At 38.6% G+C, this 23,396-nt stretch overlaps 3 protein-coding genes across 19 annotated transcripts in view; 2 read left to right on the forward strand and 1 right to left on the reverse strand.

Annotated features, from left to right (window-relative positions):
• LOC132783937 (glutamate-gated chloride channel) overlaps positions 1-23,396 on the reverse strand; it is a 49,746-nt gene that overhangs the window by 23,965 nt on the left and 2,385 nt on the right. The gene's annotated exons all lie outside the window — the stretch shown is intronic.
• Positions 4,083-4,854, forward strand: LOC132785144 (8-demethylnovobiocic acid synthase-like). Its single transcript, XM_060791136.1, has 2 exons — positions 4,083-4,474; positions 4,536-4,854. The coding sequence occupies exons 1-2, from the start codon at positions 4,263-4,265 to the stop codon at positions 4,852-4,854; spliced, it is 531 nt and encodes a 176-aa protein (XP_060647119.1). The 5' UTR covers positions 4,083-4,262.
• On the forward strand, positions 6,578-10,820 carry LOC132783936 (luciferin 4-monooxygenase-like). 3 transcript variants are annotated; one of them, XR_009632222.1, is made up of 3 exons: positions 6,578-7,287; positions 7,344-9,579; positions 9,636-9,931. XR_009632222.1 is itself a non-coding variant. In XM_060789251.1 (3 exons), exons 1-3 carry the CDS (start codon positions 6,599-6,601, stop codon positions 10,600-10,602), a joined length of 1,599 nt encoding a protein of 532 aa, XP_060645234.1. In that variant the 5' UTR covers positions 6,584-6,598; the 3' UTR covers positions 10,603-10,820. The 3 variants fall into 3 exon arrangements, 2 of the variants coding, with proteins under 2 accessions (XP_060645234.1, XP_060645235.1); XM_060789251.1 differs by lacking the exon at positions 7,344-9,579 and having other exon boundaries at positions 6,584-7,287; positions 9,636-9,781; positions 9,839-10,820; XM_060789252.1 differs by lacking the exon at positions 6,578-7,287 and having other exon boundaries at positions 8,580-9,579; positions 9,636-10,805.

Below are 23,396 nucleotides of genomic sequence, written 5' to 3' on the forward strand. Positions count from 1 at the left end.
CGCATCGAGCGCCGCCCAGCGCCACCCACAAGTTTGTTGGCGCATCTTTCTTCTGGCTGTGTGGTGTAAATGGGTTTACTTTTATTTCATTTGTTTGTTGTTGCTGTTGCTGCTACTGCTGCCAAGTCGACACACTTTTGAGCTGTGCACAATTTTTACTACACTTTTGTCTACCTCTCGGCCTTTTGGCCAGAGCTCCAAGTCTCAGTTTCAGTTTCAGGCCATTTGTTTGTTTGTGTATGTGCGTTTCTGTATTTTTTTATTTTGCATGTCGCTTGTCACACTGCTTGTTGTTGTTGTTGCACTTGCTGGCTATAAGTTGAATGAACGCGCGTACAAAAGACTCTTGTGGACAATATTAATGGGAAGCCGGGAGAAAATATACGCAGAGTTCGAGTTTCGCAGAGGATTATTTTGGGGGGCTTGAGGCACGCAGCTGGTTTGCCATTTGCCACATTATTTATAAATTAAATTGTTTTATTTTTTATTTTAATTTGATTTGCCTGCGGTTGGCTTAGCAGTGTGCAATTACATAACATTAAATATAATTAAAATTGTTGCGTTTGCATTTCAAACATTCCTAAAAGTATGCTTCACTTTTTTTTAAGGATTATGATTGATTTGCATGTGAAATTTGATCAACTGTATTTCTAATTTGTTTCACCACATTTAGAATAATTTTAATTGCAATTTTAGTGCATTTATCATTTATTATAAAAATACGAAAGTTGTATGCAAAGTTTAAGCTACGGTTTATTCTTGTTTCACATCGCATACGAATGCAATAATAAACTAAAAATAAGTTAAATCAGCTCGATTTGTGTTCAAAAAGAAGTTTTCAACTACGAAATTCAGAGCATACATTTGCTTGAAAACTCAGTAAAAAATTCAAGTGTGGGATCTGTTTAAAATAATAATTATTTGAACCATCCAAACTTTATTTAAATAAAGCATTTCCGCTTGTTATGCGGGAGATGACAACGATTCCTAGAGCAATGGACTTTATGCGAGTAGGCGATGGCTTAGGGCTTTCAGACAGACGACGAGCAATGATTTCTGAAATACGGAATTCCATTCCATTCTGCTTGGTCTAACCCTTTTCCGGTTCGGTGTCTTGGGCTTATGGCGCTCTACTTGGCTTAAGGCGTCAGTCACCCCGGCAACTTGATTTCGCGCAGTGTTCTCTGCCAAATAGCGTGTTGAGCGTGCTGAGCGTGCTGAGCATGCTGTGTGTGCAATCTCGACACACACCCACACCAACACACACACACACTCACACACAGAGACAGACACCCACAACATATATCTGTACATATATATAATTTTTTTTTTTTGCATTTTATGCCGCTCAGCGGCGCTTGTAGCTCGTTATGTTGATTGGATTTTGTGCCGCCCGCTTGTATAACGGCGAGAAAGTAGTACACATACAGTTACACACACACACACAGGCGCTCGCTTACGCACACTATTAAGGCACTTGCGCTGCAAGCAATGGAATAAAGTCAAGTATTCCGTGTATGTGTGTCTGTGTCTGTGTGTGCGTATGCAACTGTACTTGTATGCGTGCCATAAAGCTGGATTCATTTTTTTTTTTTTTTGCTTCGCACGCTTCTCTTCTCGTTTTATGTATGCAAAATTTTTTTACACTCTCGTTTTCGCAGTATGTTGTTGTTGTTTTTTTTTATTATTATTCTCTCGGTTTCGTTATATTTTTTTTTGTTTTTCGCTAAATTGTAAGTAAGTGGGCTTAGTAGCATTTCGCCGTTTAGACGTTCTTGCGAGAGTTTCGTGCAAGTACTCGTGTGTGTGTATTGGTGTCTATCTGCGTATGTGAGTGTGTGTGTCTGACATTTTGTGGCGTAAGGATTTGCATAAAGCCCACCTCAGCCAGAGACTTAACTTTAACATTTATTTTTGCAGCCATTTGATAAAATTTTCAAATTTGCCTCCACAATGAAAACATTGCCTCATTTTCCGGGCTGTTCCGTGAACTTGCAGGGATGTTGGGGGCAGGGGGGCAATAGAGATTTTGTTTGAAGGCAAAGGTTAAAGTGCAGCGCCCAAAAGCGAGGTGTATTCGAGAAGTCATCGAAAGCAATCGAATAAAAATATATTAATACCTGTTTGTTTAAGTTACAGAGATATCAGTATTAATCTTAACTACAATTGCTTCATTAAATATCAATGAATATATTTTACTTTAAGTGTGTTTAGCAGAAATACTTCAGCCCCCTCTCGTAAATTGTCAGGCATCGTTGAAACATCATTCAGCCAAAGGTCAAAGCTTGCATCGACCAACGCTTTCAGGCTGTTAATTAATTGAAATGTCAATACATTGTTCGCGCCCAGACGCAACTTTTAATGAAAGTGATGCTACAAAGGGGCAAAAGGAGCAGAGATGCTTCGGGCCCCAGTCATGGGGAGAGCAGGAGCAGGAGAGATGGAGCATGTCTATAGGCTCTCCCAGAGCTATTATTAGCCCCAAAGAGCAAAATCATCTATCATGGCGCATGTCATAGGCGGAGGGCGTGTGCTTTCTATTTTTAGAGGCTGCCAAGCGAACCCAAGCGAGTCTCAAACGCAACCTTAACTCAAAATTAGCTCGCATGAAAATGTTGTCCCTTCCTTTGGCTTTCTCCCCCCCAGCCAAAAAAGAAGCCCAAAAAAATATACCGGGTAGATTGGCGAAAATTTATGGCTGTTACGCCGGATGAACCCATCGAAGCCGCTAACAAATTGCCGGCCTGTTACTTTACCTAGTTGTGGGTCAATAAACTAAACCAAGCAATGCCAGTTAGCTAGTATCATGCGATAAAAATTATACACATTCTATACAACATGACACCAGCAAAGCGAAAGCGTCGCGTGATAAGCGCGATAAGCAGTCAGTCGCTTATGTGTACATACGTCCCACCGACCTGGCCCCGCTTCTCTTATTGGCTGAAATTGCCACAGTGCGTGCTAAAAATGCACACGCACCTACATACACACACGTATACAAGTACTATATACTTTCACATACCATATTCACATGCTGTGTGTGAGTGTGTGTGTTTATATGCGGACTGTCCGTAGATAAATCACACATTCTAACGCTTGGCGGCCATTTAATGGCTGTCAAGATAAGCTTCGTCCTGGTCGCCTGCCCGCCTGCCTCTCATCTCCTCCTTCTCGCACTGCCTGCAAAATAAATAATTGACTAAAATTGTGTGGCCATGGTTTACATAGAGGTGGCTAATGCCATTACTTTGCTGGGCGTTCTGTTAACGGAGCTGGAAAAGTGCATTCTGTTGTACACAATATAATCGATATTGTTGTAATAGCTGAAAATTGTGCTGCTCGTCGATAAACTCGCAGCATGACATGTTCAAATTTAAAGTGTTGTATTCAATTCAACATTACTTCTATGCAAAGCAATTAGGGCAATAAAATTCTAAGAACTCATAGTTTAAATTGTTAATCTTATCATATAATGCAATGAGATAGCGTAGAAAGTTTTTTCGAGATTATTTTGTCTCAAACATATCTCGCATTCATGGTAAGTCGTCATTACTTATCAGAAAGACCTAGTTTCAGACTCACTCATCGAGAAACCGGACCTCCTGTTAAACTCATGATAAGCAAGAGTTGAATAAATTTTAAAATCTTAAGGTGGTTTTGCCTGAAGATTAAATCGATATGACGGTAGTTTATAATTTATGAAGGTACTAAAGCTCTTGAAGATGCAGGTGAATGTTTTTTTATTCTTGTATATAAATGACACCACAAAAAAACACGGCAGTTGCAAAAAAATGTTGGACAAAAGTACACGCCAGACGTCCAGCTACAACCCAGAGCTAAAAATCTGGTCAGGAGCCAGTGAACCAAGTTCCTACAGCAATGATTTAACAATTGGTGAGATTATATTTGAACAATTGCAAAAGGAACCCGAGAGAATCTGTCAAATTTCTCATAACGAGAAAACAAGTTTAACTCGCTCCCAATTATTAGAAAATGCGTCCAAAGTAGGTGCATATTTGCGTCAAGAAGGATTCATTGAAGAAAAAAAGATATTGTTGCCATATTTGGGAGGGATACAACGCATGAAGCTTCGTTGGCCTTTGGCTGCATGTTCAATGGAACGCCATTTCATGCACTTTATCCTGACATGAGTGATTCTATAATTTACCATTCTCTTATTGCAACCAAGCCCCGAATAATGTTCTGTTGTGCCCAAGACTACGCTAAATTAAAAAAAATTGGCTGATACGATAAATAATCAAATGGTAACCAAGTTCATAATCTTTGATGGAAATGTAGAAGGTATTACAAATATACTTGATATATTTCAAACACAATTGCAACCTGATTATAAGCCCGAAAGCTTTAAAAATGGCATAGATCGAATGTTGGCCATATTGAATACTTCCGGCACAACTGGCATACCAAAGGCAGTTACCATTTCGAGCAGTCGAAAGATATTTGATCCATACAGGTAAGAAGAATTTATTTAATGACAGCCAGATCTATCATTTAAATTTGTATTTATATTGTAGATATCTCTGTCAAAATGATGTACAATATGCGGCAACTCCCCTAAACTGGGTGTCTGGCTTGGTGGCTTTGATTACGTCTGGAGTGTACGGAACGTTACGAATTATTTCCAAAGAAGCTTTTAGTGCCACTTCATTCTTGACCTTGTGTGGAGAATATAAAATCACTTGGACTGTGGTGGCTACCCCTTACATTGCTATGATAGCGAATAGCAAGGAGGTGAATGCCAAGCAACTAAGTAGTCTACAGTATATACTGTACGCAGGAGATCGATCTCTAACTGGGACATTGCAAAAAAATGCAATCGTATTTGCAATGTGAAGGAATTCTTCATCAAGTCTATGGAATGACAGAGTTAGGTTGCGGGGCAACCTATAACTTTGGTCCTCAATCAAAACTGTCATCGGTGGGTCTAATCCAGCCTAATATTCGCATGCGTATTGTAAGCGAAAGTGGTCAAGCTTTAGGACCGAACGAACGGGGAGAAATCCACTGTCATCTTGGACAACATTGGGGAGGATACTTCGGAAATGCACTAGCCAGGTCGGAGGTACAGGACTCGGATGGATGGATTCATACGGGAGATTTGGGTTACTTTGATGATGATAACTACCTTTATATTGTGGGTCGAAAAAGCGATTTCCTTAGATTTGCGATGGAAATGTATTATCCACGTGAGATCGAGGAAGTCATAGCTCAAATGTCAGAAGTCTCTGAAGTTTGTGTTTTTTGGCATTTGGAATGAGATCGACGGCGATGCAGCAGCTGCTTCGGTGGTAGCTAAACCAGGATGTCAATTAACAGCCAACCAAGTGCTGGACTTTGTTGCGGAAAACATCAGCGAAGACTATAAGCAGCTGCATGCAGGAGTTCAGATCGTCCCGAATTTGGCTAAGAATCTTAACGGCAAGGTAAATCGGCAGGCCGTAAAAGAGGAATTTCTCAAGGCAACAGGACAAATTTGAATGATATAATTCTTGTTTAATTTTGATGCTCAGTTGATGGTGAAGCTTACTTGGAATACCCGCGGTTTCAATATTTTCCTTTGTTGTGTTTTTTTCACTATATGTAATTATTACGAATTAACTATTTCATAAAGCTTCAACGCAAATTTTCAGGAATCATAAAAAATGTCATTATGTTATGTGTTTTATGTGTACTAGCACCAGCTTCAAATTTTCTCTTGGTATTTGATATTTTTTCGATTAATGAGGCGAAAGCGGGTTTGGCAAAAAAATTGAAAGGTGGAAAAATAACAAGTGTTGTCGAAGCCCTATCTCTTATGTACCTCCAGTATGCACAAATTTATAGTACACTTTTGCACTATGGACAGCGTATATAAAAATCTTTATACTCACAGTTGAGCTGCCAGCTGATAAACTTTGCTTCTATGCTATCAACTCGAGCAATACAAATTTCTTTTTCAGACACTTATCGGTCAAAGCTATTATAACATTGTTGCAAATTTGTTGTTTGTTTGTTGCAAATTTTTATTTGATAAGAGTCTGAAGAAAGCTCAAAAAACTTTCATGCAAGCCAGACACTAAAAGAGAGATCAGTAACAAAATAATGTTGGACCTAAGTAAACACCTGACAACATCCTACAATGCGGAGCTCAAAATCTGGGCAGGAGCCAGTGAACCAAGTACCTAGAGCAATGATCTAACAATTGGTGAGATTATATTTAAACAATTGCAAAAGGAACCCTAGAGAATCTGTCAAATATCGCATAGCGAGAAAACGACTCTTACTCGCTCCCAATTATTGCAAAATGCGTCTAAAGTAGGTGCAAGCTATCAGTAATACCAGCGCAGTCCTTGTCTATTGCGCATTTAACTGTAGATAGTAGTGGTTATTTCTCAGAAGAGCACAATCGAAAGTAGATATCTTAATTTCTTTTCTATGATATGATATCAACTCGAGCAATAAAATTTGTATTTAAGAACTAATCTAAGTTGTTATATAACTTTAAATGGTACCATATCAGTTTGATAACCAAGAGTACATAGATAGCACAAAAAATAATTCGGTGCTACTAATCAAAAGAGATATCAGTAACGAAATAATGTTAGACCTAACTAGACGCCTGACAACCAGCTACAATCCGGAGCTAAAAATCTGGTCAGGAGCCAGTGAACCAAGTTCCTACAGCAATGATCTAACAATTGGTGAGATTATATTTGAACAATTGCAAAAGGAACCCGAGAAAATCTGTCAAATTTCTCATAGCGAGAAAACGAGTCTAACTCGCTCCCAATTATTAGAAAATGCGTCTAAAGTAGGTGCATATTTGCGCCAAGAAGGATTCATTGAAGAAACCGATATTGTGGCCATTCTCGCAAAGAATACAACTCATGTTGCTTCGTTGGCTTATGGTTGCATGTTCAATGGAACTCCATTTCATACAGTGCATCCTGACACTATTGAGACCACAATTTGCCATTTGCTAAATATAACAAAGCCACGAATCATTTTTTGTGGTGCCGAAGTCTTCAATAAATTGAAATATGTGGTTGATAAAATGAATAGTGAAAATAAGCAATTGGAAACGAAGATTGTAATCATCGACGGAGTTGTTGAAGGCGTTACAAACATCCTTGATATATTTCAAATGCAATTGCAATCGGATTACAAACCCGAAAGCTTTAAAAATGGCATAGATCGAACATTGGCTATACTCTGTTCCTCTGGCACAACTGGCACCCCAAAGGCAGTTACCATTTCAAACAGTCGAAAGATATTTGAATTTTACAGGTAAAAGCTTAATTTATGACAGCAAATTGAATCATTAGCATTATTTTATTTTGCAGATATCTCGGTGAAAGTGATATTCAATATTCACCAAGCTCACTAGACTGGGTAACTGGTTTATTGGTTTTGATTACGACAGGAGTGTATAGAACATTACGAATTATTTCTAAAGAAGCTTTTAGTGTCACTTCTTTTTTGGCATTATGTGAGGAATATAAAATCACTTGGACTTTGATGTCTTCCCCTTATATTTCAAAGCTAATAAGTAGCCCTGAGATCAATGCCAAGCAATTACGTACTATACGGTACATCTTGTTCGGGGGAGATCGATCATTATCTGAGACATTGGAAAAGATGCAATCATATCTGCAATTTGAGGGAATTCTTCATCAAGTCTATGGGCTGACAGAGATGGGCTGCGGAGCCACCTGTAATTTAGGACCTAAATCAAAATTGACATCGGCGGGTCTAATCCAACCTAATATTCGTATGCGTATTGTAAGCGAAAGTGGTGAAGCCTTAGGACCCAACGAACGGGGAGAGCTCCACTGTCATCTTGGACAACATTGGGGAGGATACTATGACAATATTCCAGCAACGAGAGAGATTCACGACTCCAAAGGATGGATTCACACGGGTGATTTGGGCTACTTTGATAATGATAACTATCTCTATATTGCTGGTCGTAAAAAGGATTTCCTTAGGTTTACAATGAAAATGTATTATCCACTTGAGATCGAGGAAGTCATAGCTCGAATGCCGGAAGTGGCTGAAGTTTGTGTCTTTGGCATTTGGAATGAGATCGACGGCGATGCAGCAGCCGCTTCGGTGGTAGCTAAACCAGGATGTCAATTAACAGCCAACCAAGTGCTGGACTTTGTTGCGGAAAATATCAGCGAGAACTATAAGCAGCTGCATGCAGGAGTTCAGATTGTTGCAAATTTGGCTAAGAACCCTAACGGAAAGGTAAAACGGCAGGCCGTAAAAGAGGAATTTCTCAAGGCAACAGGACAAATTTGAGTGATATAATTCACGCGTAATTTTGATGCTCAGTTGATGGTGAAGCTTAACTGGAATACCTGCGGTTTCAATATTTTCCTTTGTTGTGTTTTTTCACTATATGTAATTATTACGAATTGACGATTTTATAAAGCTTCAACGCAAATTTTTAGGAATCATAAAAAATGTTGTTGTGTGTTATATATGTATGTACAAGCACCAGCTTCAAAATTTCTCTTGGTATTCCATTTTGTTTGATTAATGAGGCGAAAGCGGGCTTGCAAAAATTTGAATCGTGGAAAAATAACAAGTGTTGTCGAAGCCCTATCTCTTATATATCTTCAGTATGCATAAATTTATAGTACACTTTTAGATTATGACCAGCGCGTATAAAAATCTTTGTACTCACAGTTGTGCTGCCAGCTGATAAACTTTAATTCTATTCTATCAGCTCAAGAAATAATTTCGTTTTTAAAGACTTATCGGTCAAAGCTATTATGAAATTGTAACAAATTTGTTGTATGTTTGTGGAAATTTTTTTTGATAAGAATATGAAAAAAGCTCAAAAAACTTTCCGAACACCAAAAGAGATATCAGTAACAAAATAATGTTAGACCTAACTAGACGCCAGTCAACCAGCTACAATCCGGAGCTCAAAATCTGGTCAGGAGCCAGTGAACCAAGTTCCTACAGCAATGATCTAACAATTGGTGAGATTATTTTTGAACAATTGCAAAAGGATCCCGAAAGAATCTTTCAGATTTCTCATAGCGAGAAAACGACTCTTACTCGCTCCCAAATATTGCAAAATGCGTCTAAAGTAGGTGCATATTTGCGTCAAGAAGGATTCATTGAAGAAACCGATATTGTGGCCATTCTCGCAAAGAATACAACTCATGTTGCTTCGTTGGCTTATGGTTGCATGTTCAATGGAACTCCATTTCATACAGTTCATCCTGACACGATTGACAACACAATTTGCCATTTGCTAAATATAACAAAGCCGAGAATCATTTTTTGTTGTGCCGAAATCTTCAATAAATTGAAATATGTGGCTGATAAGATGAATAGTGAAAATAAGGAATTTGAAACGAAGATTGTAATCATCGACGGAATTGTTGAAGGTGTTACAAACATCCTTGATATATTTCAAATACAATTGCAATTGGATTACAAACCCGAAAGCTTTAAAAATGGCATAGATCGAACATTGGCTATACTCTGTTCCTCTGGAACAACTGGCACCCCAAAGGCAGTTACCTTTTCGAACAGTCGAAAGATATTTGAATTTTATAGGTAAAAGCTTAATTTATGACAGCAAATTGAATCATTAAAGTTATTTAATTTTGCAGCTATCTAAGTGAAAGTGACATTCAATATTCGCCAAGTTCACTAGACTGGGTGTCTGGTTTGTTGGTTTTGACGTCAGCGGGAGTGTATGGAACTCTACGAGTTATTTCCAAAGAAGTTTTTAGTGTTGCTTCTTTCTTGACAATATGTGAGGAATATAAAATCACTTGGACTTTGGTGCCTTCTTCTTACATTTCTACGTTAGCACATAGTCCGGAGATCAATGCAAAGCAGCTACGTACTCTACGGTATATCTTGTTCGGGGGAGATCGATGCCTATCTGAGACATTGAAAAAGATGCAATTATATTTGCAATTTGAGGGAATTCTTCATCAAGGCTATGGTGTGACAGAAATGGGCAGCGTGGTTACCTGGAATTTTGGACCTCAATCAAAACTGGCATCGGTGGGAACACTTCAATCTAAGGTTCAAATGCGTATTGTAAGCGAAAGTGGTGAAGCTTTAGGACCCAACGAACGGGGAGAAATCCACTGTCATCTTGGACAACATTGGGGAGGATACTATGAAAATATTCCAGCAACGAGAGAGATACAGGACTCCGAAGGATGGATTCACACTGGTGATCTGGGATACTTTGATGATGATAACTATCTTTATATTGTGGGTCGTAAAAGGGATTTCCTTAAGTTTAGAACGAAAATGTATTATCCACGTGAGATCGAGGAAGTCATAGCTCAAATGCCGGAAGTGGCTGAAGTTTGTGTCTTTGGCATTTGGAATGAGATCGACGGCGATGCAGCAGCTGCTTCGGTGGTAACTAAAGCAGGTTGTCAATTAACAGCCAATCAAGTGTTGGACTTTGTTGCGGAAAACATCAGCGAGAACTATAAGCAGCTGCATGCAGGAGTTCAGATCGTCCCAAACCTGGCTAAGAATTCTAATGGGAAGGTAAAACGGCAGGCCGTAAAAGAGGAATTTCTCAAGGCATCGCAGGATAAATCTAAATGATATAAATTTTCTTTGATGCAGTTGCACAGTAAATGGTTTATTTTAAATAGTCAAAAATTTGATATTTTCTTTTTACTTAAATTTGCAAAACTATGATACATTTTAAAATTAGTTGACTTCATTTAAATGCAGATCTGTTTTGTCATTCACTATGACACCAGTTTTTCTTTAAATTCATGTATTCCGAATTGACATATGAGAATGAGAACCTTTCACAAGAAAATAAAATGATTGGAAAATGAAAAGCATGACGTGTAAAAATCAATTAAATAGCTGTTTGTTCACATTGCAATTTGAACGAGTTGAATTGTATTCTTCTTTTATATTCCATGGAGTTATTAATGCAATATCCATTTTTTGTACGATTATTTGTATTTATTTTTGCTTGGATATTGACTTGCATATTTACCCAGCTTGTTGGAGTTTCATTCCATTTGTGTAATTAATAACAGCCTGCCCACGGATGTTTGGTGCCGCCTGCCACTTCTTGGCCTTTCGCACCACCATCCGTTGCCCGCCGCCCCGTCCCGCCCTTGTGCCTTTATGCTCTGGTCCATGCGGTGTTTTTGTCGTGTCAACCTGTGCGACCCGCTTAAATGATTAATGAAGCTAAAAATGTCAACTTTTTGCCCATTTGCCGAGGTGAGTTGAAGTTTGCTTATGAGCCACCATAAGCTGCCACTCCTTGTTTTGCTGCCACCATGCCACAAACTGGCTGGGAGGCTGCCTGTCTTTCGGTCTTTCGGTGTGTCAGTCAGTCAACTGGCCGTCCGTCAGGTCGTCATTCAGTGCAGCTGTCCATCAATTATTCATTAATCAAGGCTAAATACATTTAAGTTGATATTAATTTCCTATGCCAATTAATTAGCGGAAGTGCAAGCAGCAGAGCTCCCAACCGCCTTTAGCTCTTTCACTGTGGAGGTAGAGAGTTGTTGCTATGTGCTGCTCTGATGGGAGTGGCAACAGCATAAATCCAGCAAAGTTGCAACAATTTCAATTTGCAGTGCCTGCAACAAGCGAGAAACGCTAAAAGTTGGTGTTGCAAACAAAGTGGTAACCGTGCACGTTGCCACATTGAAGCAAAACGAAAGCAATAAGCAGCTGCCACTGGGCCATAAAACAAACGTGGCACGGTCTCGACTCGAGTCGTTCACTAAGGGGCGCCCCTTACCATTGTGTGGCAGCAGCCGCCCGATTTGACCATTGTGTGAGTGCAGCTGGAAAAGTGTCAATTGACAATGAAACCGAAATGCGAAATGACATACGATGCGATCACCCTGACGGCTGTCGACTGTTGACTAGACCCGACCCGGAACAGTCAAGTCTTCAGTCAGTCAACCATTTCAGTCAGCTTTGGTTTGGCAAGAGGAAGAGCAAGACATAGTCGTACTCGTAAAATCCGTACAGTGAGTGGAAGTTGGCTCAACGTTAACGATTTGCCCATTTTACTTGAGCACTTTCATGCGCCACCTTTTGGCCTCGCCACGGGCCCTGGGCACTGTGTACTTTGCTCGCCCTCGGCACGGGGGGCGTATGAGCAATGCCAGGCCATTTGGTTAGCTGTCGCTGCTGAGCTGTTGCCGTTGCTGTTACTCAACTTTGTTGGAGCAACTTGGGGCCATAGAACGAATGTTGATGTCGATGTCGATCTCGGTACTCCGCACACTCATCCATTTGAAGCATTTTTCTGAAGCGAAACTTTCCCTGCCGCATCCCGATGGAGCGTTCAATCTTCCGAGTTGCCTGCCAAGTTACTTAATTGAAATGCTGCATTTGTTTTCGACAACTTTTGTAGAGCTACTACTACGGCTACTGCCAAAACGGCACGAGTGTTGGTCCCAATTCAAGTGCCGAAGTTTCGGCTTTAGTTGTACTTCAAGTTGTTCCACATAATTCTCACTGGCCATCGTCATAATTGATTCACAAAACGTGTGCACGATTAATAAAAGAGAGAATATAAATTGAAATAATAATAAATAAATAAATTTGCACTACAAAGCACATTTGAGAGTTGAGTGCTTTGCTGTAATTAATCAAAATACTCGTATATGCAAACCTAACTTTAATCGTATAAGTTTCTAAATAATTAAAGGCTCTTGATTATTTTGTAATTGCAAACAATTGAAACACTTTTGCTTAAATGGGATTTTGTGTCATTTTTTGTGGAATAAATACAAATTATAATTGATGGAAAAATGTTTGTGCGGCTTTTGCTGTATTAAATGTACAATTCAATTATACAGCAAAAGTGGAAATATTTCATTTGACTTTCTACCACTTCTCATCCTCTCTCTCTTTCTATCTTTCTCTCCCTTCTATGTGTTTCTATTTATCACTATCTTTGCTTTAAATTTGATACACCATAAACAACACGGCGCCAACAGTAGTCAAAGTTTGCTCACGTCCCATGTTCACATGTAGCTGTCTCTCGCTCTCTCTCTCTCTCTCTCTCTCTCTCTCTCTCTCTCTCTCTTTCTGTCTCTGTCTGTGTCGCCCTTCCACCCTTGGGCGAATGCTTCCTTTCGAGTTTTGGCTTTGTTCGCTTGCCCGTAACCAGAAAATGACAAAAGCCATGTCAACAGCATCTGTAAGGGTTGGGCGGCGGTACATTTGGCACATTCAACTAGCGTTGTGGATGCTGTTGAGTTGCGAGGGGGTGTTAAGACAATGCCCTATTCCTGGTTCCAGTTCCACTTCCACTTCCCCAGTTCCACCACTTCGACGACTGGTGCATATATGAATACATATATCCGTGTTGCTTATGGCCGGAGTCTTGGCACAAACTTCTCTCTACTAGCTGGGCACTGGCAATTTGGTTACGTTTCAAGCAGCAAACAATGGCTCGATAATTTATTCATATTTGGCTACAAAAGTGCCACACAATGCACACACACACACACACACACACACGCTTGCCCAGTCACTTGCATGTGTACGTATGCGTATGCGTCCGTCTGTCTTTGAATTTTTAAATAACTATAAATTTCTAAATTTACACAAGAGACTTTACACAGAAAACTGAAGACACATTGCACTTGCGATAAGCCACAAAAATCTGTTGGCAAACAATGGAAAATTTTAATGAATATTTTGGGTCGAGTGTGTGCCCTGAGAGTGTTGTTAATTGCCACATAAATTTGCCGGACACATAAACAAAAATTTAACTACAAAAAATGAGAAGAATTCCCTCACTACATATATACATACATATGTATGATTACTTTTATAAAGTGACATCCACACAAGTTGCTTAAAATTTGCGCATTTGCATAATGAATGCAATCAAATTTAGCCACACACAATAATGTGGGCACTTCTAAAGGTCGTCTCTAATGATTATAAATATTTGACGACGAGAGTAGACAGAGATTTGTATCATATTTTATTTGAAATGTTTGGGATATAATAAAATATATATATAAAATATATATAAAATATATATTTATTAGTATGCCCAAAATTTGGTTTCATTTAAAATACTTTATTCAAATCATTGCAAGCCAAGTCAATATTCAATTAATTTGCTGTTCATGGATGTAGCTGCAATTATATTAAATATGCGAAGCATTCAATTCAACTACATTCCCCAAATTAGCTGAAAGCAGGTGGCCTATTGCCACTCAACATCTACATATCTATAGGTATTCAATTCGCATGTGTTTGCCTGTGGCCTCCATGAAATTGCATAACGCATACGCCGTGTATGCCGCAGCGTACACACAAATCTGCCGACAGCGTCGCTGATTTCAAGCATTGCTACGACGTTCCTCCTGTTGTTGTTCTTGTCATTGTTGTAGTTGTTGTTGTCGTCGCGTGTGTGGCTTGGTTTTGGCATTAGTGCCAAGAAATTTTGCGGAGGGACGAGCCAACTAATTGCGGCTGCATAACTTGTTGCGCCTCAGCAGCCGCACTTCGACCGCCCGCTAAATTCAGCTACGCCATGCCATGCCATGCACGTATGTGTGTTGCTCTCTCTGTCTGAGTGTGTGTGTGTGAGTTCGCCGCAGACAGACATCGGGACAGAGAGACGATATAGACAGTGGCTGTCGTCTGTCTAAGAACTACAGCCAACAACGTTGAGCAACGACAACAACAGCGCTGCAAACACAAGGCCAGCAGCGAATTGCATTAGCAATATGTGTGCGTACATGTGTATGCCTGTGTGTGTATGTGTATGCATGCCACGCCCACGCCAATACATAGCAGACCCCGAGGCCACATCGCTTGTCTGTTTACCATAAACAAAGTCAAAGTGTCTTTGGCAAGCAGCTTGACAGGCATTTTTGTTTGATTTGCCAGCAAATACACAAGCAACAATAACGTTGGCTAATGAAATAAATATCAGAGATGGAACCTCCTCTGTTCCTCTTCTCTTCTTCTCTTCTTCTCCTTTTCCCTTCATCCCTCACCAAATTTACTGCTATGTTGTTTAACACCCCCAGGGCAATGAGATGATCTGGTGACTGCTTTAAATGCAATTTGGCTGACCGGTAGTAAGCTTGAAAGTCAACTGCCATTCGCCCAAGTGCATAATTAAACCAAGAAAATCAGACGTAGCAAATACTCTTACAACAATGATATATGATATTTCGAAAATAAAATACAATAAATATGTAAAATAATTGAATACGCACAACATCTCATGGGCATTAAGATTTAATAGAGATAACAACTAGAAATTTGTAATTGAAATGAATATTCTTGATTTAATTTGGTAAACAAATGTGAAATTGAAAATAAAATAATATGTATCATAATAAATCGTAAGAAATACTGAACGTTCCAATAAAAACAAGAAATCGCAATTGCAATATGCTTGATTTAATTTGGCAAACAAATATTAAATTAAAAGTAAAATAATTTGATACTTTTAAGTAAAAATACGAAAAGTATTGAAGCAGGTGCTGCAGAAATTGAAATCAGCATAACAACTAGAAATTGTAATTGACATGAATATTCTTGATTTAATTTGGCAAACATATGTTACATTGAAGGTAAAATAATATGAAGTCAGCATATGCTTTGATCATTAAGGCTACGTGTATGCAGAATATCTATAAAATATTTTGTAACGTTACAAGCATTGCGCCTAAGTGGTTCGGACCACTTCAATGTTATTAAACAACATGTTGCAACAGGCAACGAACCGCAAACAGACAGACGCTGGCAACAAACTGAGGACCTGTTCGGTTTATGGACGCTGTCTGGCTAAGAGCTTAATAAAATTATGTGACGATGATTGCCGTTGGAGTGCGCTAAGAGAAACTGAAGAGAGATGCAGAGAGTGAGCGAGAGAGGGAGATGGAGAAAGGGAGACAGCGAGGTAGCTGAAGCCATTGGCTTGTCCGGTTGCGGATGTGGATCGTTGCCTGACTGCAAAATGGCCGCCTTGCCAGCTGCTTCCGTTGCTGCTGCTCGTGTTTGTAGCTGCTCCTGATGCTTGGCTGCCACTTGAAAAACGCATTAAGGCTGCAGTTTTGTGTGCCATTTGTATGTATATATATAGTTGTAGTCATACTACTCTATATGTACACATACATAAACTTATAGTAGTCACTATATATATATGTATATATATATGCTATGTGTATATGCACTTGTATAACTGCCCTATATGCATGCCAGAGTGGTTTGTTGATTGCATGTTAAAAGGCTGCTTCTGCCTCGGCTGCATCGTCTGCCATGAAATTTAATTAAAAACTTGTGTGCCATGAAATTACATTTCGACGTGCGTACAACTCACTCGCTCACTCTCTCTCGCTCTCTCTCTTCCACTTTGTGTATGTGTAGGTGTACTTGAGGGCGCTAGCGGCACGTGCAACGCCCAAAGGTAGGCAACGCACAAAGGCAAACGTTGCTTGATTTTTTATGTTCACTAAAAATGAACGAAAAAAACGACGAAAAAAAGAAGAAGGCACCCATCCAAGTGCTGCCACAAACTGGCAGGAAATGGAAATGGCCATCTTCCTGTGAACATCATTGCAATTGGCATTGCTCACACTGCAATTATCAGGATCTGCTTGATGCGATGCGACAGTAAAGTGCACAGGAAATGGTCACTCCATTGAGAAGCTTCACATACAAATAAAGTGCAAAATATTTCAAACAGAGAATCTCAAATGTGTGGAATTCATTAAAAACTTTCTCAGCATTTTTCCCCTCAACAATTTAATATAACATAAAGTATTTACTCGATGAATATGCTTAAAATGTAAGAAAAAGTTTTCTCTCTCTCTCTTTCTCCAACTTCATCTGCATATGTCACATACTATGCTATAACCATAGGCATTTGCATACCAAATTTCAATTTCCATGTGTGTGCGAGTGTATTTATAGAGTAGATTAAACAGAAAAGAGAATGTTAAAACGATATCAAATAATATGCGCTTTTCGCACTGTGACGCTGGGTGACACTTTATGTAAATAGTAGAGATAACACAATGCCACCTAATTTAAGGCAAAGTTAAATATTTATTTAGTGTATACCGTAATCCGATTGCTGCTGCTTAAATTATGCTAAGCTCCCCGCTTCTCAGTCTCATAACCCTTTTATGAGATTCGCATTATGAATGCAAATCTCGCTTACAGATGCAATCAAATTGCAACACCTATGTGTGTGTTTGCCCCGCAAAATACTGCCGCATTTGTTATTCAAAAATCGTTGGACATAGCCGCCGTTTGCATATTTCAATTAAACATCACACATACGCCATGTGCCACAGCGGCAGGAGCAGCAGGAGCAACAGCTGCTAGATGCCAACTTCAGCTGCCAGCAGCCTGATGCTGGCTGCCTGCACGGCTTGCAGTAAAATCCGCTTAAAACTTATTCAATTAAACTTCAGGCAGGCAAACAGCAACAAATAGACGACAAATTTGAGTCGTAAAAATGCAAAGCAAATGGCGAGCAGCAAATGCTATAAACTACGAGATATTTTTTACTATCTTCCAAGTGCCGTTTACCAAATACCCTAAAAACTTTCGAGAAAAATAACAACAACAAAAAAAAATGCTTCGCATAGATAAACTCTATTTTCTGACTGACCGACTTTGAACCATAGAAAATATTCCAATAGCCGGAAGGCAACTGTACCGAAAGTTTTATGAAGACATCTTAAAATCTGAGGAGCTGAGAAAACTGGTTGGCTACAGCGATGAATTGTTGGACATGGCTATATAACAACTCAGCATGTCTCTGGCTTCCTGCTCACTCTCTTGCGCTGTCGGTTAGGGTATAAAAATATGCACATAAAGTGTGTATAATAAATCCCCACGGTGGGATGGGAAATAGTGTTGGAGCAGGAGCTGGAGCAGTATATGCAGCATAATAAAGTCTGTGAAATGGGAGAGTAAAAATGCGGTGAATAAAAATAAGCTGTCAGTTGTCTGCTATCGTTGTTGCTAGTGGGTGAATGGCCAGGTGCACAGACGTACATATGTATAAATAAGTTAATTGCTAGGGTATATGGGGTAAGCCTGACTATTCTTTAATAACATTAGTGAAGAAAATAAAATTCCAAAAGGCATTGTTGTAGATTTTCTTTGCAGCATTTTTGTTTTATCTTAAAGCCACACATACACAATGAATGGCATCTCTTTAACAATTTCTCGTTTCTTTGTGCGGCAGGAGTAGACCATATTTTTGAGTAGTATATTATTGTTGGACTAGACTTGAACTCCTGTTGTCTCGCGCTTGGTTTGCGGGGGGCGTAGGGGAGGCAAGGCATTGTTGTTGCTGCCGCTGCTGCTGCTTGTTGATAATAATCTGCAAATCAGCTTAAAAGGTACGGTGAAAATATCAAAGTTCTACCGTACAACTTGAACCGTACAACTTTACAAATCAAAAACTTTCTGAATACCCCGCAGCATCCCCGCTGTTCTTCGCCATGCACCCCTCCATCCGTCCATCCCTCTGCCCCTAACCCCAACTCTCATCTAACTGTCGGCCGTCGCGTAACTTTCACATCAAGCATTCTGTTTTGCTCGCATTTATTTAACATTCATTTTGGCATTTTGTTTTCTATAGTCCGTGGCTTCGTTGACTATTTTTGTGTTTTTCGCTGCCCGCAGACGCCACAACAAAGCACATTTTTAGGCAATATATTCGAGTGTGTGTGTGACTTTGGCAAAGGGAGGAGACAATGCCGGAAACGTGACTTATTTGAAATTTATGTACTTTTTAGCCAACGACAACGGCCACAGCAACAGAAACAGCTAAAGCAAAAGCAAAAGCAAAACTAAAACCCTAGCATTTTGTTTATACAATAAAAAGCAAAGCGTCGTCTGCAAAGCACAAAATTTATAGAATAGGATAGTCCCTAGCAAAGCCCGAATCCCATACATTTACATATGTGCACACATACATATGCGATTCCATGTAGTCTGGCATTTTATGTTTTTAATTTCTGCTGGCGCTTAATTAGAAAACATTTTTTTTTGTGTTTTTTTTTTGTTTTTCGTGTCGTTTCTATTTCGCTCTTGTTGTAAGTACGTGCCGGGGCCAGGGCTTGGCTGGCCCACATGGCGTATGTGCAATATGCAAATGCGACTGCATTTCACATTCACAAATTGAAATCAACGAGCTTACAACTTGATAGGTTTTTGTGTCCCGCTTTAGTTTCTCTTACACTCGTCCTCCTCCCTTCGCTTTCCTCACTTTTCGGTTCGTTTCATTTCTGTGTGCTTTTCGTTTCGTGTTTTTTTTTGTTTTTTTGTGCAGCACATGTCACACACACGCCATTCAGTTGTTGTTTGCTGTTTGACATGCATCGATTACATAAATGGGAAAACCAGCGGGGGGTGCCGGAGGGGCAAGAGCGAGTGACAGCTGTGGAACGACATAAGTCTCGAAGCTTTTGCTAATGATGAGGACCATCGTGATTTTTCAATTAACCAAATGTGTAGAAAGATTCTCTCTGTATGCTGTATTTCAAAGCTCTTCTTATCGGTGACGAGAGACAAAGCGAGATGACAAACACATGTGACAATTCCAGCAATGATAAACGTCTCACTTGGTGGAAAAAAGAAAAAGCATATAATACGCTACAATTGTGAATTAGTACTTAAGCTACTCCAAATGAGCATTGGAATGTTAACAACTCTATTCTCGACATTTTGCATTGGTAGTATTAAATAGGTTAATAGCAGAACAACTCTATAAATTATGTCTCCAATTTCAATTCATTCGATGAAATTGCCTTTTTAAATTATCCGCTTTTTCGTATTTCCTATTTAATTCTTCCGTTAATATTTCAACAAAGTAATACAAATGTGTATTCTCGCAGTTGGCGGGGAGTTCTCTTGATTAACGACTGTTTAATAAAAATGCGCCATAAAAATTGGTTGTCGCAACCATATTTTTTACAACGCAAAAATTTTTTAAGCCTTTCCATTTTTTGCGACACTTTTCAACACTATAAATTCGGGTAATTGCCAATAAAGGCGGCAATCGACAAGTGTCAAATGCTCTGCAAAGATAATTAATCGACAACAGATGCTTTTGTCTTTATGTGTCGGACATTTTCTTTTGAGACTACAGAAATCGGTCTGTCAAATTGTTAAATTATTTAAATTTTCGAATTCATTTTTAGGAAATAAAGATTACAGCTAAAAATGTCTGATGAACCGGAATTAATCAAGATTTTTCCAGAGACGGATCTAACAGACATTAATCGCATTGAGGGCAATGCTCTGCAGGAATTCATATTGCATAGCAATTGGAGAATTGAAAGTGATAAGCGAAAGATATATATGAAGAGTCCACAGCGCGAGATACACGTTAAAGCTGAACCGGATCGGAAAAAAACAAGCAATCCTGTGGAGAATATAATAATGCTGTAATGCCAGTGCCCAAGTAACAATAATCTGATGCATGTAATCAAGAGTATAAGGGCAGCGTGGAGCTCGTGGAATGCTCAACTAACCGACTAATGCAAACTAAGTGCCAACATTTGACTCTTGATGAATGTGCAGCCAATAAATCCATTTATGTTAAGCACTTGCTTATTATTATAATCCGCTATGGTGCGCACACTAATACATAGCCATACACTCCCACACACACACACACACACACACACACACACACACACGGACACACACTCGCACAGTCAACATCAACATTTAACCCTAATTTGCATTTATGTGCACATGGAAGCTGTTTGGTTTATGGGGGGCCATGCTGCTGCGATTACCTGGTGAGCTCGCTCTTTGTGTCTTTGCCTCTGCTTTGCCTCTGCTCTGCCTCGCATCATACTTCTATTACACTACTATGGCAAGCAATAAAAGCAATTCACAAAAAAATTGTAGCTACATCGAAACATACACAGTGCACAGAGCACTAATACACACACGGCTACTTATAAACTCACCTTAATTAAACGTGATTAAGTAGATTTCCTCGTTTTTCTGCTCAACGAACTGTTTAGTTGTCGATGTGTTTGTGTGTGTTTTTCTTTTTTTGTGTGCTTGCCCTGTGCTTATTAGTCTACATTTATTATCCTCTCACCTGGTGGGGCCTATCAACATTCTTCAACAAGTTTGTAACACAAAAATGTCACGGTTAATAAATTGAATTTAAGTAAATATAAATTATTTTCAATACACAACTCAATATCAAATACTTTTCAATTGGGCAATAGAAAAAAATAAAAGATATTTCTTTAAGGAATACTAATATATTTTTCGTTATTCATTAAATTCCCAAGTGCAAATAAAATGTTTATGATTTTTGAGACAAATATAAAATATATTTGTTTAATGTCTACTAAAATATTTTTCTAAAATAATCACAATCGCATTTCTCTCAAATACTACAAAATTCCTAAGTACAACTAAAATATTTTTCATTATTGCAGTAGACACATATAAAATATTTTTGCTTAGTTTGCTTTAATAAACACAATATTTGTAATTCTTTGAAATTCTTTTCAATTCAAAAAATTCGTAAGCAGAAATAAAATATTTTTGAGTTTTGCAATAGATAGATATTAAATATTTTTGTTTGTGTTGCACTTGAAAAATGTAAATCCTTTAATAATTACAAATATTCTTATTTTTTTTTTTTAAATACCATTGAATTTATGCCATTCTAAAGTACATTATGTGTATGGCTAAATATAATTTCAAATGTTAAATATAAATTCTATTTTTGCTTTTTTCACGAATAATAGCATTCAAATATTATTTAATTCTTGAAATTCCTAAGTATTTTATATGCATAGCTAAATATAATTTCAAATGTTAAATTCAATTTTTCAACTACAATAATCTAAGCATCATAAAATTCTCGCTTTTGTATATTCTCTTGAAATTCTTTTTAGCATCGTTTTGCTATAGCCACAAACTGAATATTCACATAATATAAATCCCTCTGTAATCTGTAAGACTATTTAAGATTCGGTTGGTTTACTCTTTGTCTCTGGCACATTGTTGTTGTTGTTGTGGTTGTTGTTAGCTCACGTTGTTGTAATTTAGTTTCATTTGTGCATGAAAATGAATTTGTATTATTGTTTGCATTAATTTGCCTTATTAATTACATTTATGCCATTGCCTCCCCGACTATTCAGATTCTGTTTTTTTGTGCTATGTTGTGTTCTATCCCCTAAACTCAACTCAACTACAACTACGACTGCGAGATGGAGACGTAGACGGAGACGGAGACTGGGCATAGCTATTCAGTCGTTATTTCGCCCGCTCTCCCTGGGGGTAATTTGAGCATTGGCTGTGCGGGCAATCAAATAAATAATGAGGCTGCCGCGAAGCTGCTGCCTCGCAGCCTCAGTCTCTGTTTCAGTCTCAGTCTCGGTTGACGTCGGCAACTTCAACTTTGTTTAATATGCGAAAAACGTTGCAGAACTTTTGCAGCTACTTGTCGTCGTCGTAGCCTTTATTGTTGTTGTGATTGTCCATGGCAACTTGCTTTTATTATTTGTTGCTGCTCGTCTGTATTTCTATAATTGCCTTTCGCCTTTGTCTGGTCCAACGCTAAGTATCTCGTTTCTATGTACGTATGTTTGTTTGTATGTATCTCTGGGCTGAGTATCTGTAGCTGATGCTGACACTCCTGAAGTATCTCAACATTTTCAGCAGTATCATTGCTGTTCCCATTGGCCTCACTTGTTGTGTTGCCAGTCTTTTCCCCCCTCCACATTCACACCCATCGCAAGAGTGAAGAAAACTAGAGTCTTCTGCTGCTTTTTTTTAATTTACTTTGGCCAGCAATGCAATTTATGCCACTTGTCAATTTCATGTGCATTTCAATTTTAAAGTGAATTTCTTAAATCATTTTGACAGCACTTGATTTTCTCGCAGACATTGCTCAAAGCAATGGAATTATTTAATTATTTAACAATAAATCATTACGAGCATAATATGAGTTGGCATGAATAGCAAAACAATTAGGGAAACCTCAGCTAAATTAATCAAGTAATCATCAAATGATTGTAATGTGCATTAAGGCAGTGAAAATAAAAAGTAACATTCAACATTGAATTGTTTTAGTTATTACATCAAAATAATTTCAGTGCAGATTGCGCAAATATTTCACAAAGGTATTTTCTGTGAAACGAAAATTTGTACAAAGGATTAAATTTAACGCAGCGAATCTCTTTTAATGGAATTCGCTTGGTGTGTGGTCTAAAAAGGCTTGAAAATAAATAGTACACGAATGAATTCTATATTGTATATTAATAATGAATTGAAATTGTTGTATCCTGCAGCTGTTTTTATAAATTCATAGAGTCAATTTATTTTAAAAAACAGTTTTTATGGAAAATCTTGGCTGGATCGCCCACTAT

Source organism: Drosophila nasuta, chromosome 2R, assembly GCF_023558535.2.
Source record: "Drosophila nasuta strain 15112-1781.00 chromosome 2R, ASM2355853v1, whole genome shotgun sequence".
Classification (NCBI taxonomy): Eukaryota; Metazoa; Arthropoda; class Insecta; order Diptera; family Drosophilidae; genus Drosophila; species Drosophila nasuta.